Source organism: Ammodytes marinus, assembly GCF_949987685.1.
Source record: "Ammodytes marinus genome assembly, chromosome: 10".
Lineage (NCBI taxonomy): Eukaryota > Metazoa > Chordata > Actinopteri > Uranoscopiformes > Ammodytidae > Ammodytes > Ammodytes marinus.
In genome coordinates, this window is record NC_137214.1 from 27,416,389 (window position 1) to 27,434,353 (window position 17,965).

At 39.5% G+C, this 17,965-nt stretch overlaps 2 protein-coding genes across 5 annotated transcripts in view; one reads left to right on the forward strand and one right to left on the reverse strand.

The window, feature by feature from the left end:
• LOC307256802 (CCR4-NOT transcription complex subunit 7) overlaps positions 1–2,663 on the forward strand; it is a 40,702-nt gene extending 38,039 nt beyond the window's left edge. For all 3 annotated transcript variants that reach the window (XM_080035902.1, XM_080035901.1, XM_080035903.1), the window contains 2 exons: positions 51–161; positions 639–2,663. In XM_080035902.1, the coding sequence (XP_079892028.1) occupies positions 51–161; positions 639–770 (243 nt within the window). In that variant the 3' untranslated portion in view covers positions 771–2,663. The remainder of the gene's footprint in view (positions 1–50; positions 162–638) is intronic.
• A 474-nt stretch (positions 2,664–3,137) lies between these two features.
• zdhhc2 (zDHHC palmitoyltransferase 2) lies at positions 3,138–17,965 on the reverse strand. 2 transcript variants are annotated; one of them, XM_080035014.1, is made up of 13 exons: positions 17,558–17,965; positions 13,281–13,307; positions 12,836–12,930; positions 11,404–11,524; positions 10,844–10,913; positions 10,697–10,729; positions 9,932–10,052; positions 9,431–9,563; positions 7,889–8,015; positions 5,386–5,478; positions 4,809–4,924; positions 4,598–4,667; positions 3,138–4,512 (listed from the first exon to the last, which is right to left on the reverse strand). In XM_080035014.1, exons 1-12 carry the CDS (start codon positions 17,682–17,684, stop codon positions 4,627–4,629), a joined length of 1,104 nt encoding a protein of 367 aa, XP_079891140.1. In that variant the 5' UTR covers positions 17,685–17,965; the 3' UTR covers positions 3,138–4,512; positions 4,598–4,626. The 2 variants fall into 2 exon arrangements, with proteins under 2 accessions (XP_079891140.1, XP_079891141.1); XM_080035015.1 differs by having other exon boundaries at positions 4,598–4,684.

The following is a 17,965-nucleotide window of genomic DNA, read 5'->3' on the forward strand; positions in this document are numbered from 1 at the left end:
TATAACCAAGAAAAGAAGTGTGTATCTTGAGATGAGGGTTTTGTTTTCAGGGCGGGCTGCAGGAAGTTGCCGAGCAACTGGAGCTGGAGAGGATCGGACCGCAGCATCAGGCCGGCTCTGACTCGTTACTCACAGGCATGGCTTTCTTCAAGATGAGAGAGGTATCTATATAGAAGGCTCCTCGGGCCAGAGACAGACTCTGTGTATTATTTAGTGTGGTGAAAATCACACCTCACAATGCCAGCCCAGAGTATAACTTCAGCCCCCTTTTCAGACATTCACGTCTTTAAGTTAATCTGATGGCAATATAACATAGAGTTCTCATGCCTTGTTAACAACCCTTGTCACATTAACTGAACAATTGCAATTTTTCTTTCACTTTAAACTAATCTGAATGAAATGCTGTCGGATAAACGTAAGTAACTGTTGACAGATTAAGCCACGATGCTTTAATCACTTTGGAGCAAAGCTTACCACCACATAGAGTTTGAAGAAACACATCAAAACCTGTATTTCACGTGATTAGGCAAACATAAGCATACATTTGGTTTTGCAAAATGAACTTATTGGTACTGTGATGTATTCCATATTATGAACATGTTTCTTTCTAAGTGTCTGTGTCTGTATTTCCCCAACAGATGTTCTTTGAGGATCATATCGATGATACAAAGTACTGTGGTCACTTGTACGGGCTGGGCTCGGGCTCGGCCTATGTGCAGAACGGGACGGGGAACGCTTACGAAGAGGAGGCTAACAAGCAAGCGTCGTGACATCACCCCGGAACTCTCTCGCTCCCATTCTACGGAACACACGCACACACACCAGAGTGATGCGCTGAAGGAGCTACACCAACCCAATGATGATTATAATGGAAGAACTTAAAACATATACACATCATTTAGCAAGCTGCTTCTCATAGGCTCTGCTCACCTTTAGTCGCCTGAATGTGACAGTCAGAAAAAAACTATTCACAGCTGTCATCATGTGCTCCTGCAGGCCATGTGTGTCTGAGTGTGTGTGTGTGTGTGTTTGTGTGTGTTTTGAGAGTTAAGTCTTTTAATTCCTACGCAGCAGTGCAGGCGGCCCTAGTTGGTTCAGTTCAATTTAACACGCTTGAAAAGATGGGAGTTTTAGTTTTCCCGAAAATGTTCTGTAGAAATGTTTTTTGCACTTTAAAAGCTCTAACCTGATTTTATATGGAAAGCTGAGAAAATGTTGCCGGTTTGTCTCTCTGTCTCGTCTTTGTTGCTTTTTCTACGTTATGTTGATGTTTAACTGTCACAACAACCGTGTGTTCTCACCACGTTTAGCCTTAATAGTAGCTGCATTCTTATTATTTTTAAATATTAATTTATTATGCTGCTTATCTGACATTTAAAGGAATAGTTCGACATTTTTAATTTTTAGCTTGTTGCCTCACTCTCTGGCTTAGGAAAAGGGACTGAAACCGTTCCTGTAACTGTGCGTACATTTTTTAAGAAGAAATGAGCAAACGTTGCTCATCCAGGTTAGCTGAGCTCAAACACTGGTAGTGAAGGGGAGCGATAGCCTGCCTCTGCTGACCGTCAAAAGAAAAACTTAACATCACTAAACGCTCCTTTGTGCTTGTTGGGACATGTTTATTTACCATGTTATGTTGCGCTATATATTTTCAAAGGTTACGTCATTTTAGAATCAAATACATACTGGAAGGAAACTGGGAACTGGCCGGAGAGTAAGGCAGAAAGCTAAAAAATTAAAATAATTGGAACTATTCCTTTAAAAGACGCCTGGTTCAACACTAAGATGCCGCATGTCAGCACATCACGTTGACGTTTTTTTCATTTGTTTTGTATAAAAAAAAAATATTTATATCGACCTGAATAAGCATAAATCCCACTGTGATAAACTAAAGCTGCTATTTTCTGCTTATAGGTAGATACCAAAACAAGTGGACAGCATTTCCTCTTTTCTCTAAGTTGCTGTTTTCCCTTTTTGTGTTAGTAAAAATGCTCTGTATAGTCGCATACAATGAAATATATACAGTATGTATGAGATGCATACTTTTCATTGGAGGAATGTGGATTATTTGTGCATGAAAATGCCCTCATAGACACAAGCACACATGAACACTACTACATTGTCTGTCCTCTTGGTAATTTTTTTCAACCAAAATTCACCAGACCTTAAAAAAAATTAAAATAACCATTATAAAAAAGCATATTTAAAAACTCATTGCCTGCTGTAGGACATGCTGAGGTAACCTTGAACTACTCTGTTGAGAGTACATTTTAATTTTTAATGGGAATTAAAACGTTTTGTAGAGTTTTAGTGTTGTAATAAAAAGAGTTACTCATTGGTAGAAAGAAGAAAAAAACGCTGCTTTTTTATCGCGCTGCTTTTTTTTGGTTCCAGTGGAGTTCATGTCACTCGTAGCAGGACTTTGAACAACCGCATGCACTAAAAAAAAAGTTTGACTAAATGCTGTGTTGTTGAATTAGTATCCTGAACTTCCATAGGTGTGTGTTGAAGTGTAGGTTCACTCACATATATACATCAATAACTGACACTTTTGTTTCTTTCCGCAGCACATCTTTCCCACTGTAAAGGAGTAAAAACAAAAAAAAAGAATATGCAATATACAAGTGGATTGTTTTTAGATTATTTTGTAAATAAAGGCTTGAAACTTTTTCTACCGTAAAAAAACATTCTCTGACCTGTTGCTTTTACTGTATTTGATGACTCCAAAAAAAATTGTTGTTTTGGGTGTGTCAGAAAAGGGAACATTTTATGAGGTATATTCTAATTGCTGAATAGACAAACATTCCTCACAGGAATGTTGGATCCCTGGAACATGGAAAATTTCCTGAGAAGTGACTGTTTCAATGTTGTAGTTTACAGCAGCAGGGCCCACAGTTTTGTTTACACACATATTCTAGTCTTGTTTGGTTCCAGGTGCCTCAAAATAATTCAGATTGTATTCATGATATAATAATTCGATACTAAGAATTTCTTGTCGATTTTTTTTTTGTAAACTAACTGCAAGCTCTTCAAATGTAAACAAATCCCCCTCCCCAGAAGCTGCATAGTGCATCTTTAACGTGTGACAAAGAGTGGAATAAGAGGAGAACATGAGCTCATTTTATTCTTAAAGGGCATCACAACTGTACAGTACATCAGCTCACACATACATATTGTCTTGAGTCGTACACAGAAGAATAGAAAAATATAGATTGAAAATGACAACAGTTTTTTTTAAACAAGCATCCATTCTTCTAACTAATTTTTATTGATGTTTTGACAAAATCGTCAATAGGCGAAAATATCCGATATCTATTCTATCGATAATATAGGTGTCTCTTTTTTCTTTTTTATTCTCTGCAGTACATCAAACTCATTGAGTTGTGATATAGAAAACACAATTGTGTCTGCTTGTAACCTAAGTCTTGATCTGTCAAGTGTATTCACTCAACGTTGTATTTCATCTTTACCGTCGACATTTCGACTCTATTCTTGAAGTGCATGATGAAAAAAATTATAATTCTCCTAATTATTATTTTTTCTCACCGAGGACCCTAATAGTCTTCTGTAGATTTGCAGCCATTATGCCTGTCATCCAGTGATACTCAAGAAGCTTTTGGCTAGCAGTGTACTATACCAGACAGAAGGTTAGATACAGTAAATTGTATTTGGCAGGGAGGGACACACACTGTCTCAGCACTGAGTGGCACCGGTGTGACATCATCACTCATGCTTTAACGCGTCAGACAAGCCCTTATTCAAAATACCAATTAATAGACTCTTTTTTTTTTTTTTCAAGCAAAGAGGGGTGAACATGGTTTGGTACATTTCACTACACTAATGTGTTTGTGTTGACATCCTGAGATGAGAGCATGCATCATTTGAACTTCCACAACACTCATCGTTGTGGCTGGAAAGGCCTGTCCCCTCCTCCAAAAAGAAAATATCCATTACTATGGAAGCCTAGAGCGGCCATGCCCATTTATTTAGTTTTTTTTGTATTCTGTCATCTCGTGATAACGGGATACTGGCCTGGCTGCTCTTGGCTTCCATACATTACATCACATTAACACCACTACTAATCTCTACTTCATGTGCAAACATTTGGCAAACTTATAACACCAATTTACTCCTGTACTACGCTATGAAAATAACATCAAATAAATGAACTTGTCGATAATTCTACTGTAACATACAAAAGCAGCCTAGACTAATCTGCAAAAACAAAACGTCCACTCTATATTCCATCGCTGCTCTGAGCTTGTTCATGTACAAACTAAAGAAAATGGGATTGTTGGAATGCAATTTTTAATTTCAGCTCGAATACTTTCAGATAGCAGCAGAACAATAACAGGAATAATGGTGATAATAGTCTTTTTTCTTCTTCTCTGGTTTGTATGTCAGTCATGTCCAATCCTCTCAAAGGCAGGGTGCAGTATGGGTAATACTGATGATGTCATCCCCACGTCACATTCTGATAGGCACAGACACCGAGGAGGGGGCAGCACAGACCTGTCGAGTGAGACACATGGTAACAGATATACATTTTACACTTTGATATTTGGATGGTTTTGATATATGAATACTGTTAACTTACTTTTCTTGGGCCTGTAGCTTTAAGTCTGGCTATGCCTCATGTTCTATGGTCATCCCTGGGTTGCTAGTACCTGAATAAAATACACAACTTAAAATAAAAGTATATTATTTAAAGTCCTTTTAAAAAATCTAATTTCAACTCTTTAGACTTTGTTGTATTGGTGTTTCGTAATAGGAGAAAGCCCATTATAAGCAGTGTAACATTATCTCACCCTTGTTGTCTTTGTCTGTTGCACTGTCACTCTCTGACCAGGAGGGGGTGCTGGCGAGCAGACGACTCTGGGACTCCCTCAACGGCTTGGAGGGGAACTGGCGGACCTCTGCTGCACTGTAAAACACACACACACACAAACATACACAAATAAATACACAGAGGTACAGAAGTATTAGGAGAAGTGGACGTTTATTTTGTCATTATGTACATCAATAGTAGTCTCCATATACTTTATTCAAGAAATAGTATTTTAAGTTTATTCTCGGCGTTTGGACTTTCTTCTTGAAGTGATTGAAACCCTTTTTTTCTCAGGGCTGAAGCCAGTTCTCAGGGGCTATTTCTTGGCCCAACTTCTGTAAATAAAATGGTCCTGATTCCTGCAATCCTATGTGAATGGTTCATTTAAAACTGCAAGGCCATGACTGCTGCAAGGTGATTTCCCCGCATCACTGCACCTTTAATGTGTGTGTGTGTGTGTGTGTGTGTGTGTGTGTGTGTGTGTGTGTGTGTGTGTGTGTGTGTGTGTGTGTGTGTGTGTGTGCATGCGTGCGTGCGTGTGTGTGTGTTTTATTCACCCCTTTTTGCCGTTGTTGGAGCTGGTGGGTGATGCCGGCTGCTCAGGATCCACGTTAACCAGACAGGTCGGGAACATACAACCGTCCCCTGAACTGGAAAAGACAGAAATGTAAGTAAGTAGCTAGGTTTGTTAATAAAAAAATTAATAAATAAATAATAATAATAATAATAATAATATACTCGTTATTTTTTAATATTCTATATAAGTACAATAGCTGGTCATAAAACTTTTCAACAGGCAATATTAGAAAAAAAAATTACGATTTATGTAGGCTACTTTACTTTCTGTATGTTGAAACGATGGCTATAAAAGACTAAAGTTAGAGTGATTAAAAATTATAACACACATGATTAAAAATGTGAAGTTTTAGGGGTTTATGTTTTAGTAATTTGTCTGGGATTTGGATCATTCAGTTATGTCAGTTAGAATGACTCAATTTGCAAACTGCAGCTTCTGCATTCATTCTCAGTGACGATGATGTTGTTGTTTACTGCAGTGAAGGCTCTCTCATCTCCTCTCCTCTGGGGCCTTTCCCCTCTTTCCCCATTTTGTTTCAGACTAAGTGACAGTGGCAAAACTAATCCCCTGACGCACAGAAACTACTTCATTATTCAAGACATCCTGAGTAAGATTATGTGAACTCCAGGAACATTTTCTAAGTGCTGTTTCTATGCAAATTGATGCTGATTATATAATCAATATGAAAAACGCATTTACTTAAGAGTTAGAAGTCTGAAAGAGAGGAATCGAAAATACAGGTTTGAATACAATATTGTTACCTAAAAACATCACAAATACTCACCATTTTTAAATCTGGAAATTGTACTTTATGCAGCTGTGTTATATACAGTACACCAGACTGACTTTGCCTACAAAGATATTGATACATTATGTAGTATTTCATTTTGTACCTCATATTTCTTTGACTCCAACCAATCCTAGACACATTTTTACCCAAATATTCGCTTCTCAATCCAAACAGGTTATAAATTGGATTTGTTTGTACTGATTCCATTTGTAGTCCTATACGCTGCAGAGTTCGCTTTAACCTGATCGTCCTTCAGTGTAGACTCTAAATTATAGGTCACTGGGGCTCCTGAACAGCCGGCACGGAGAAGTTATAAATAATGTCTAGACATAATGGACTTCCTCCATTCACTGTATGAAATAGAAAAGTTAGGAAAACTAAATTTTTCTTAAAATTAATTTATCATTCATGCAATGAAAATGTACATTTCATGTGTAAAAATTTAAAATAAATAAAATAAAAAAATCAGTAAAAAATTAAGTTCATATTTTCAAAACATAAGAGTTTTAGGGTGTATTCACACTGGGAAAGTCCGCTAGTTCACATGCTTTGATTCTCGGATGAAGAGAAATCGATTTTCTCTAGGATTAGGGTTGGGCTAGGGTTGCTATCTCCCACAGCGAAAGTCTGATGCTCATGAAACTTACTCCACTTATTAACATCAGTCATGCAAATATACACACCAAAGGATTTGATTCTCGGATGAAGAGAAATCGATTTTGAGAGGGGGTGCTTTTTAAAGCAAACCAGTCTTGGGCTGTCATTTTCTCTAGGATTAGGGTTGGGCTAGGGTTGCTATCTCCCTCAACGAAAGTCTGACGCTCATGAAACCTACTCCACTTATAAACATCAGTAATGCAAATATACACACCAAATAATTTTCTGTAGGGTTAAGGTTGGGCTAGGGTTGCTATCTCCCACATGGAAAGTCCCCCATTTATAATGTGTCCCCCCCAATTTTGAAGCGAAACCTACACCTTTGCAGCTGGGTGTCAGTTTGGCGCAGCTCAGCTCCAAACTGACACATGGATAGTATTGACGGCCCCGTTAACATGGGAAGAAAAAGAAAAAAACACACTTCATGCAAAGCGCAGCATGAACCTGTTGGCACTGTGCGGGAGACGCTCCCCTCTCCTTCATCTGATCGCATCACACATCAGCATGTTTACGCGTCTCTAGCAAATGTAATATATGTAGGAGCCAAACCACAACTAATCTTCCTAACAATGGCGACAACAACACTTTCCCATAATATGAAGCTGACAGCGATGTATTAAAAAAGAAAAGAAAGAAAAGTCCGGATCGAGTCCGGACGAATACACACCACAAACAAACTGCAGCAGAGTGCGTTTGGAAGCGCACCGAGACCACCTCTTCAGCTGGGTCTCGGAGCGCTTGTTTGGTCCACCCCCGAGTGCGATTTCTGTATTCACACCTACCTGCAAGATGCGCACCAACGGCGGAAGTGCACCTGAGTTCGTTTCAACCGAACTAAACACGGCAGGTGTGACCCTTAGTTTGCCGTCAAAACTCATAAAACTAGTAAAGACAGTTGCCTTGAGATATCAAGTTTTCATCAATTTAATTTGTATCCTTGTATTCTTTCTTGAGTCTTTGGATGTTTCTTTTTTTAACATATTATTATGTAATCTATACATTAAGATGATTTTCTTCTGACATGATGAGACCCTACCTGGAGAAAACAGGGATAGGCCAGTACTTTGTCTCATCGCCAAACACTTGGCGGAAGTTCTTGCTGCAGCCCAGACTGAAGCCGTTCTTGTCCGGACCGTGGCGAAACACCGGCGACCGCACCGCCTCTGAGAGAACACACAATAAGACAGAGACCAATAAACACAGGCACTTCCTATAGCTCTTTGTGTGATCTATTATTTAAACTATTTACATTACATGAGCTCATTCAGACAACTGATGAAAGCATGGAAGTCTCCCACTGAACGGCTGAGTCAGCGGAACAACACAAGATATCGCAAAGTGTAATAACTGGATTGCCATTTCACTGATTAGATACATATTGTGGTAGATATACTTAAAAGAATCAAGGAAACTTTTCAGATTATTATGAAGATCAAGCAAGACTATAGTCTTTGAAAGAACTACATATTCTTTCTTATGTAAAAATGACATCATGCAAGTAAAGCCAACTTAAATTGACTAAGTTTACTTTACTTGCTAAATGTATTTCTAACATTCACAAATGTATGCAGTTCATACCAAGATTATTTTAGTGTTTTTATAGACAGTTTGGAGAGACAGAGATGAAATGGGGCACAGAAGGGAATGCCATGCAGAGATTGACCACAGGCTGGATTCGAATCCGTGGTCTGCTGCTTCTGAGGACTGAGCCTCTATGGGCGTGGGCTTTAACCACTACACCACAAGCACCCCCCCGGTCTGCATAATAATCCTGTGCAAAAAAGTTGGCTTAATTTGTAGAAGTAGATAGAGTCGGATATTTGTATCAGTGTGACTGAAAGTGTCTTTGTTGTACAGGAGATGCAGATCTCAGACTGGGCCACTGTGTGTGAATTATCTTCCTAGCAGTGTATGTTACTAAGCTGCTTACTATACTCTGAGCCTCGTGTCTCTGTGTTACACTGAAACATACCCCTCTGGATAATCCAAATTCACCCTCCTCAACGCACAGACAAAGTGCCACTGTTCACACATAATGAGAAAGCGCTCTGTCTGATAAGGGTGACGCTGATGAGGACGGTGACTAACGGTGGGAAAAATGCAACGGAAGATATTTTGTTATTAGAGCAAAGAGAGAGATTTTTTCGCAAACTGTGCAGACGCAAACACAAAAATTAGCTAGCTGCTGATTTCCAGTATGAGGTGCCATGTAGGCCATATGTCAAGAATGCACATTTTCTCGCTCATAAAAATCATGTACATGCACCACTTTTACCTTGCGCATACACACCACTTTTTCTTGCGAGCTTTTAATTTGATGTGGATGATAAAAATTGGTGCGTGTGCATGCTAAAAAAAGAGAGTGTGTGCATGCTTTTTATGTGTGTTTGAGAAATAAATTGATATACGTATGGCCTAAACTGCATCTCATACTCTAGAGTCAGTGTAATTACTGCGTACGCAAACAGACACACACAGAGACTGGGTTGATACACACCATACAGTTTATGACAAACACGCACGCTCCCACACACACACACACAAACATATCCACACAGGTGTGAAGTGCGGCATCTACCAAGTGTGGATCTGTTCCTGCAGACGAGCCAGCAGTGATAGGTTAGGAGTGACGCCAGGCTGACGGAGAACATGGAGGCCGAGAAGAAGAGGAACAGGATGTGGAACTTAGCCTGAGTGTCCGGGAGGCCTTTCTGATGGGAGAACAACAAGCAGAGAATTAAAGGTGGAGTCAGTGATTTTGACAACAAGCATTCTCCAGAATCGCTAACTACACCTTTAACACAACCAGCCAATACTACGACCACCTGAGTGTGATCTGAGAGATTTCTAATCATGTATTCTAGGGGAGCTCTAACGGTTTCTATTTCAGCGCCACTAACTACTTGATTGGCTCATACCAGGTATTCTTTCAGACGGAAATGTGCTCTACCTCCAGCCTTGTGAAAACAAAATCAGATACCACTTATTTGACACAGAACATATGTTTTCAGATTCAAAAAGAGGTATATTGTGCCAACCCAACAGTTTTTAAAGGAAAACATTTATTAAACAAACTTACCGTCCAAAACTTTATGAAGTATTGAAGATCTGTAGCTGTTATAAAAAGGCAGTAGAGTAGCGAATATAACAAGAAGAGCATGAAAAACTTGTAGTTGGAGAATCCCACACAGTTGTTAACCCTGCAACGAGAATAACATGATACGATTAGGGCATGAACACCTTTTCTTAGTGTTCAATACTGAACAATTATTTTGGCATCCTGAACCTTTTCCAATTATGTTTCAGTGGTATACACAACACAATTTACAATGCAATAGCATATCGCATTGTAAGTTATTCTTATGATCTGATTTGTTATGAATTTCTCCCTGGTCTGACCATTGGACATGGAACATAATTGCAGAGAGAACTGATTTCTTTTCATCAAAAATGTTCTCATCCGGCCGACTGAAAGGTTACAGTGTCCAGTAAACAAGCTCTTTGTGCTTTCATCTAAAGTGTGTTTCAATGTAACTGGGGCAGAGTTGTTCCAATGGGAAAAAAATGAAACCATAAAACACAAATATTGTGGGACTTTTTTAATGAAAAGTAAATTAAATTATCTCAAGGATTTAAAAAAAAATGCCATGTGAGTAAAGAGGTTCATCAGTGTAGTGTCCGTGATATTAGTTTAAAATTATAATTTTAAATGTGCAGTGTGTAAAGGGAATTGGCAGGAGGGGTAGAGATGTAGCATTGCAATCTAGAATCTCACCACTAGATGACACCAAAATACTCCTTTAATACACACTGTACCTTTAAATGAAACAGTGTAAGTTCTTACCAGGGGCAGTGGTGATCCATCTTCAGGATGCATCTGTAAACACAGTAGGCAGGGTTAGCCGTCAGTGTAATTTAATCTTACTCTGCGTGCCAGAATTCAATATATGGTGTGGCCATTCTCTATAGGAGCGTGAGCAGGGAGCCATACTTATCACAGACTGAACAATGGTGACATCGATCCGGCTTCAGCAGTTGACAGCGGTCACAGAAACGTATCGCTGAGGAGACACAGGCAATTCAATCACACAGCCGTCAGCAACAGTAGAATCTCACAACATTTTACCATATACTAACAAGGTGACTGTAAATTTACGTTTCATAAAGCCAATAAAGAGATTAGAAGTAGATGAACTGTATTTTCATTGTTGGGGGGAAAATTATGGAACAATGCAAATGTAAATTTAGTTACTAAAAAAAAGATTGTTTTTAAATGAAAAAAAATAAAAACCTTTGTAGTAGTTACTAAAAAACTAGTAGGTCATTCATAACTATGTAGTAGTTACTAAAAATAAAATAAAAACTTTTTGTTGTAAATCCAAAATGTAGTAGTTACTTTTAAAAAAACGATTTATACGGACTGAATGAAATAACTTCTACTAAATAACTATTGCTACGGGGGTTTAAATGAACTCTGAGAACTGCATGTCAGTCTACACTGCCATGCTTTTACACATCAGTAGCAGTGGCGCGTGCTGTACTGTACTGTACCTCCAGAGTTGGTGCGGGTGTAGATGGGCAGATCTTTGGCTATCCTCCTCAGGATCTCCTGCTGGGACTCTCCGCGGTCTTCACGCTCCAGCAGCTCTTTGTCAGAGTAGGACAGGTGAAACTATGTAGGGCACAAACACAAACAACTGTGATTTACGGTGTTGAGGAAGCTACTGTGAAATCTTTACAGTACTTCACAATGGAATAAGTTGAACTACAGCAAACTTACCCTAGGAAGAAGAAATCTAGTTGGGCTAACTAAAGCAACTTAGAAAAAGTAGTTAAGAGATTGACAATGTACATGTGATATGAAATTATAATAACGTATTATCAATAAAAAAGTCTCATGCCATCAAAAAATGCCAATACGGTCGGTGCTGAAACTAAAAAGTGCCAAGTAGTTCTTCCGATGTCATACATAAACAAAAAATACAAAAATTTTAATAACTGCCTATCCACGGCTGGCCCATGTAATGTAAGCGACAAAAAGATGACTAGTCAAATCCCACAAATAAAGAGCTACAGTGGTCCATTAGAGTCGTAACAAATGCACAAATTCCTCTTGCAAAATAAATTGTATACTTACATTTGTCATAACAGATTAAAATGATTTCTGAACCTGTCAGTGTCTGTAAGACAGTGGTGTTGGATACTGTGAAGATTCATCTCAGTAGGCAGCTAAGTTTATTTCTGTGTCTTTCATTTGTTTTGCTTCCAGAGCTGCGATATTACTTTCAGCCACTCATGCAATTTATGATGAAAATAAATAACTCCGATGATAACAAACATTGTGGCACACAAACTAAATTAGACTTTTATTACAATCTCAAAACCTCAAGTGATCCGGCGTTCGCATCTCATAAAGAAAGAACTTTCATATGAGGTGATTATTACCTCCATGTGTGATCCGCCTACGTTGTAATTGAAATTCAAAAGCGGCTTTTGTTTGGGTGTTCTCTCTTTTCTAAGATGTGTGTGTGTGTGTGTGTGTGTGTGTGTGTGTGTGTGTGTGTGTGTGTGTGTGTGTGTGTGTGTGTGTGTGTGTGTGTGTGTGTGTGTGTGTGTGTGTGTGTGTGTGTGTGTGTGTGTGTGTTGTTCACCCTGCCGAGCTGAAGTGCTCTGGTCAGAATCAGAGCCATTATTTGCAGCTCCAGACACTTCCGCCGGAAAGTGCCATTAGTCTAAATGCATCGTTCAATCACACTGGGAGGCTGTAACACACATCCGCATTTCCAAACGTGCCTTGTCATCCTAGCCGTCTATAAAGCAACTTAATACACTGTGTTTACATGAAGAAAAAATATTTATGTTATTTTGAAATGCATATAAACATGACTGAAATCGTATTAAATCTAATTTTACTCACAGATAATGCGGTAGGGAGTCAAGCTATGCCTATACAGTCAATCGGACGACAGTCACACACTCTCACCTCCTTCAGGGGGTTCATAGGCTTGGTGAAGATGGTTTGCCAGTACGCCCACACGAACATGATGAAGACCACATGGTACACCAGCAGATACACAACTAGAGGCAGAAAAACAAAATATGTCAAAATCTGTATACAATCATTATTTTCACAGTTTGACAATGTACAAAACATCCCTTTTCAAATTATTAAAAAAAAATTAAAGTATATTTAAATGTATCTCTACATTCTGAAAAAAATGTGTCAAAAAAAGTTTAAACATATAACTAAGGTCATGAAAAAAGTGTATTTTGAAACACTTCCAGCTGATGCAGCAGATTCCAGTGTTTTGATGCGGGCTGCCTCTGCACCAACTGAAGGCTCCTGAGGCCTAAACTCACCTCAACATCTCACAGATAGAGAACAGCTGAGGACACTTATCATTCCTCTCCATGTTAAACAAACTTACCCTTTTCTCCTGTGTCTTCGATAGACTCTGAAAAAGTGGCAAATGAAAAGAAAACAGTTAGGTCTATGTCACCATGGCGAATTTATACATTAGTGATGCTGGAAGATGCGGACAATGCAAACCCTTAATCCCAGTGTCCAATCCCACACCAGTAGGGATGGGTATCGAGAATCAATGTCGGTACGAATTTCTGGCTAGTAAATATCGACAAATATTTTTATTTTTATTATAAATATATTAATATAATATATTTATGATATTTATGCAAAGAATTATCAGTACTGATGTCGGTATCAATAAAATCCTAACGATTCACATCCCTACACACCAATCACAGATTCAACATACCAGTACACTCCCAGTCAAATAGTTGGACTCATTGTTTCCTCTCATATGATAAGCATTACTGTACATTGACAAAAGGCTTTGAAAACAACAGTGTGTGTATGAATGCTGACAGCTGCAACAACTCCTATACAGTAGAGGGGACCGAGGCAAAGCTGACAGTAGCACCCACACACTGGATGATAGACCCCCAACCTTTTACTAACAGACAGACCTGAAGGTGTGGTCTCAAACTAAGGATGCACCGAAATGAAAATTAATCAATCACTAAGCCAAGTCAAATACCAAATGCGGTTTTTGGAGTTTTTCATTTACTTTCACCACTGCATAAATTGAATGTCTTAAATGTTCTTTTTAATTTTTTTGTCTTGATTTTAAAGAAAATAAATCTACAGGAATAATAATAATAATAATAATAATAATAATAATAATAATAATAATAATAATAATAATAATAATAATAATAATAATAATAATTATTATTATTATTATTATTATTATTATTATTATTATTATTATTATTATTATTATTATTTAACCATTTAAAGAAAATTTTATCATTCCAGCAGACATTATTACAACAAAGCATCTTACAACATCAAATAAATAATAAGGAAATTAAACAAAATCTTTTTTGTATTTGGCCATCTTTGACTCATCTTCACTGGTTACTATTTGAACGTGTCCTCAAAAATTTCATTATTCGGTAAATACAACCATCCTTTTTTTTACTATTTTCGGATGAATAATTTTAATTGCCGAAGATATGATGCATCCAAACTGTTGGTTTGAAAACTAGCTGGTACTGTTTTATATTTATCCCAATATCCAAGCAATGATTAGCTGAGCATACAGAATCATCCATCCTCAGTAATTAGCTTGTAAAGCAGCATGCGCACACACACACACACACACACACACACACACACACACACACACACACACACAAACACACACACACACACACACACACACAAACACACACATATGCACACAGTAGGAGCTGAGAGAAAAAGGTACGCCAAGGAGGCATGCAGCCAAAAATCATGTGCATGCCGCCTTGCCAGCAAAAAAGCCCCAGAGTCTGACAGTGAAGCATAAGTGCGCAAGTATGATTAAGAGTACGTGCGTGGATCTATATTAATGTGTCTATGAAAACGCCCATCTCTCTCCCTCTTCTCTGCATTACTGCTACAACAAGTTTGATTCCCAACAATCTGGGACTTCAATTACCCAGATAGCCTACCACATGATTTTAACATTTTTAGCAAATTCTTGGGGGTAAGAAATGGACCGACTGTTCAAAAGGCTGGTGGTGGCTCGTTCGGTGCTTCAAAAGAAGAAGTGGGTCACCCTCAGATTGCTTGGGGTGAATTATATAAACCAGACAATGGGATTAACTGAGCTGCAGAACCAGAGGTATATCAGCTGACGGTTACTTTCACACAACTGTCTCTGTGTGTGTCTGCAGAACTCATGCTGGCCCAGAGCAGGCACTGTCCTGCCCAAATGTTCCCCTGTGCCACACATGTGACTGGGACGCATCACAATGTCACTTTTTGTTTTGAAAGATGCACAACAAGATGGTCTAAAAACAAATGCCAGCTCAAACATTGACTGAGCATTCTTTCTGCCACCGTGCAGTAATGAAAGGTGTATCAATATCTGGTGGATTGGCAGCAGAGTCATGGCGTCCCTGTAACTCTAGACAAGGTTCATCCAGGGACAAACGCAGGCTGGCCATCCTCTGGTGAACAGGGACGTGTTTAGCTTTGTGATGTGTGTGTGTGTGTGTGTGTGTGTGTGTGTGTGTGTGTGTGTGTGTGTGTGTGTGTGTGTGTGTGTGTGTGTGTGTGTGTGTGTGTGTGTGTCTCAGGGGGGGCACAGTTTTAAAGAAGGCCCCCCCAACCCTCAGGTTAGATAGACTAGCCTACAGAGACCAGCATGCTGTGAGCTTCACATTTGTCTCTCTCCCACAGATCAGTCTGGACTTTCTCCATTCTCCATGGGGAGGAATCAATCAGAGTGCAGACATAACGTCAATCTAGCCTCATGAGACCACGCAGCCATTATCTCATGAGACTTTACATTCACTCGGTCCATGTTGACATAAACGATTACATGAACCAATCGGGAACAAATCAGAACGAGGACCCTGATTGGTTGACAGGGCTCCTTCTAATGGAGATTGGAGAAAATCAAGACTGACTGCAGGAGAAAAACACATTTGAAGCTTGTCAGATCAGGCTGGACTCGCCAGGGTCGGAAAGGCACCGCACTTTTTTTTTTTTTCAATTCATTTTTTGACTCATTGTGGTAATAGTTGCGGTGTTGTCCCTTTATGGTGGTCATTTTACATAAAAAAAATCTTTTTAGTGACCAAATACATCAATTTTCTTCATTTTGCAATTATTTGTGGTCATTTGTCATCTCTTTGTCCTTTTAATACAGAGGTTCTGGTCCAGGGGTCCCCGGGCCTGGGCCACCCTATAGCAACGCCCCTGCTGCCGAACCCGATGAACTCACTATGACTCCTGCAGCAGCGCACTCTACTCTCCGCGATCAGGCGTAAAGACAAGCATCAAGGTGTTCACTTTCAGCTATAGATGGATAACATTTCCGGCTAAATTAAACTAAAACCACCATTAAACATCAAACCTTCCCCTCTCTTTGGTCTCATTTAAAACCTTCTCCATTTCTGAAAGCCTTTTTGACTGAGGAGATCTGCTTTCCTAGTCGGTCTGACAAGCTGCCAAATGGGGCAGAAGAGAGTAGACTGTCGAGACTCCGCAGAGAATATCCTAGAAACCCATTAGGCTACTCACTATCCAGGTCAACTGTGTGTTCACCGCTAACTGAGGAGGAGGCTCGCCGTCTGTAAACTGCACCATCCACCGCTCCGCAACCAGAGGCAAGGAGGCAAGCATGACTCAAAAGCCATTATACATTCAGAATCTCTCGCCAACCGATAATGGTATTGTGTGTGTGTGTGTGTGTGTGTGTGTGTGTGTGTGTGTGTGTGTGTGTGTGTGTGTGTGTGTGTGTGTGTGTGTGTGTGTGTGTGTGTGTGTGTGTGTGTGTGTGTGTGTGTGTGTGTGTGTGTGTGTGTTGTGATGGTGGTGGTGGAGGGGATATACATTCAGATAAATGAAGCTCTGCTACAACAGGAGCCTAAACCTATTACAGTAAGTCTTTAAGATAGTGCTGATAGAGTGGAAGTGGTTGACTCACATAATGAATATACCTCCTGTTATACTGTGATAATGTATACTGTATAGGCCTTTTATAGGCTATACTATATATGTTATAGGCCTGTGTCAGAACAGCTTCTTCACAATAAAAGCAGGTTAGGAAATTGTATCCATAATGTTCTAAATAAAAGTCAAATCTGATTTAGATAAACAAAAAACACAAATAATCATTTGAAATGTGTAAAAAGACATCAGTAGTCTACACCACTTCCTTGACAACAACATGCGGGTTGAAATGTGTTTGTCATATGACTGACACTGTGTCCACACACACTGCATAAACAACAAGCCAGACTTCTGCATTCAAAAAAATAAATGTTTTAAATCAGCCAGAAGAAATGTCTGCCCACCCCATCACCACACACACACACACACACACACACACACACACACACACACACACACACAGGCTACAAGATTTTAAAAAGACATATAAACAAAATAAGCCTGGACCACAGCCTGCTGGAATAGAAATGTCGTCCCACTATCACTAAAAAGAAAAAAGATAATAAAAATGCACACACACCAACCAACCAGACTGAGGCATTTCCCCCTCTCTCTCTCTCTCACACACACACACACACACACACACACACACACACACACACACACACACACACACACACACACACACACCTACTCCCCATACTACTATATACCCAGACAGCATGGTTGTCTTACCTATGCATAGCTGCAACACATAGGCGTAGTATGACCACGCCACTATCAGGGCGATGAAGAGGACCGGGATCCAGTAGAGAACTCTCTGACAGCCCTTCTTCATACTACGCGAACCCGACGGTGCCATAGTCTAGGAGCGGATCATTTCTCGTGCGCAATCGCGTGTGTTTTTAGGCTACTCTACCTCCTCTGTGTGTGTGTGTGTGTGTGTGTGTGTGTGTGTGTGTGTGTGTGTGTGTGTGTGTGTGTGTGTGTGTGTGTGTGTGTGTGTGTGTGTGTGTGTGTGTGTGTGTGTGTGTGTGTGTGTGTGTGTGTGTGTGTGTGTGTGTCTGTAGTAGACTGTCACCGCATCGTTTCTTCGGCTCTGATCAGCCAAATCGGTAGCACAGCAGACGCAACATCCTACTA

Bases quoted from the DNA above. Each gene is read 5' to 3' on its own strand.
- zdhhc2 (XM_080035014.1), bottom strand. From the start codon at position 17,684: ATGGCACCGTCGGGTTCGCGTAGTATGAAGAAGGGCTGTCAGAGAGTT. The intron at 10,914-11,403 runs GTACAGTACAGT...GTGTCTCCTCAG, and splicing joins CACCCGCACCAACTCTGGAG to CGATACGTTTCTGTGACCGC. The intron at 10,730-10,843 runs GTATGGCTCCCT...CTGTGTTTACAG, and splicing joins CATTGTTCAGTCTGTGATAA to ATGCATCCTGAAGATGGATC.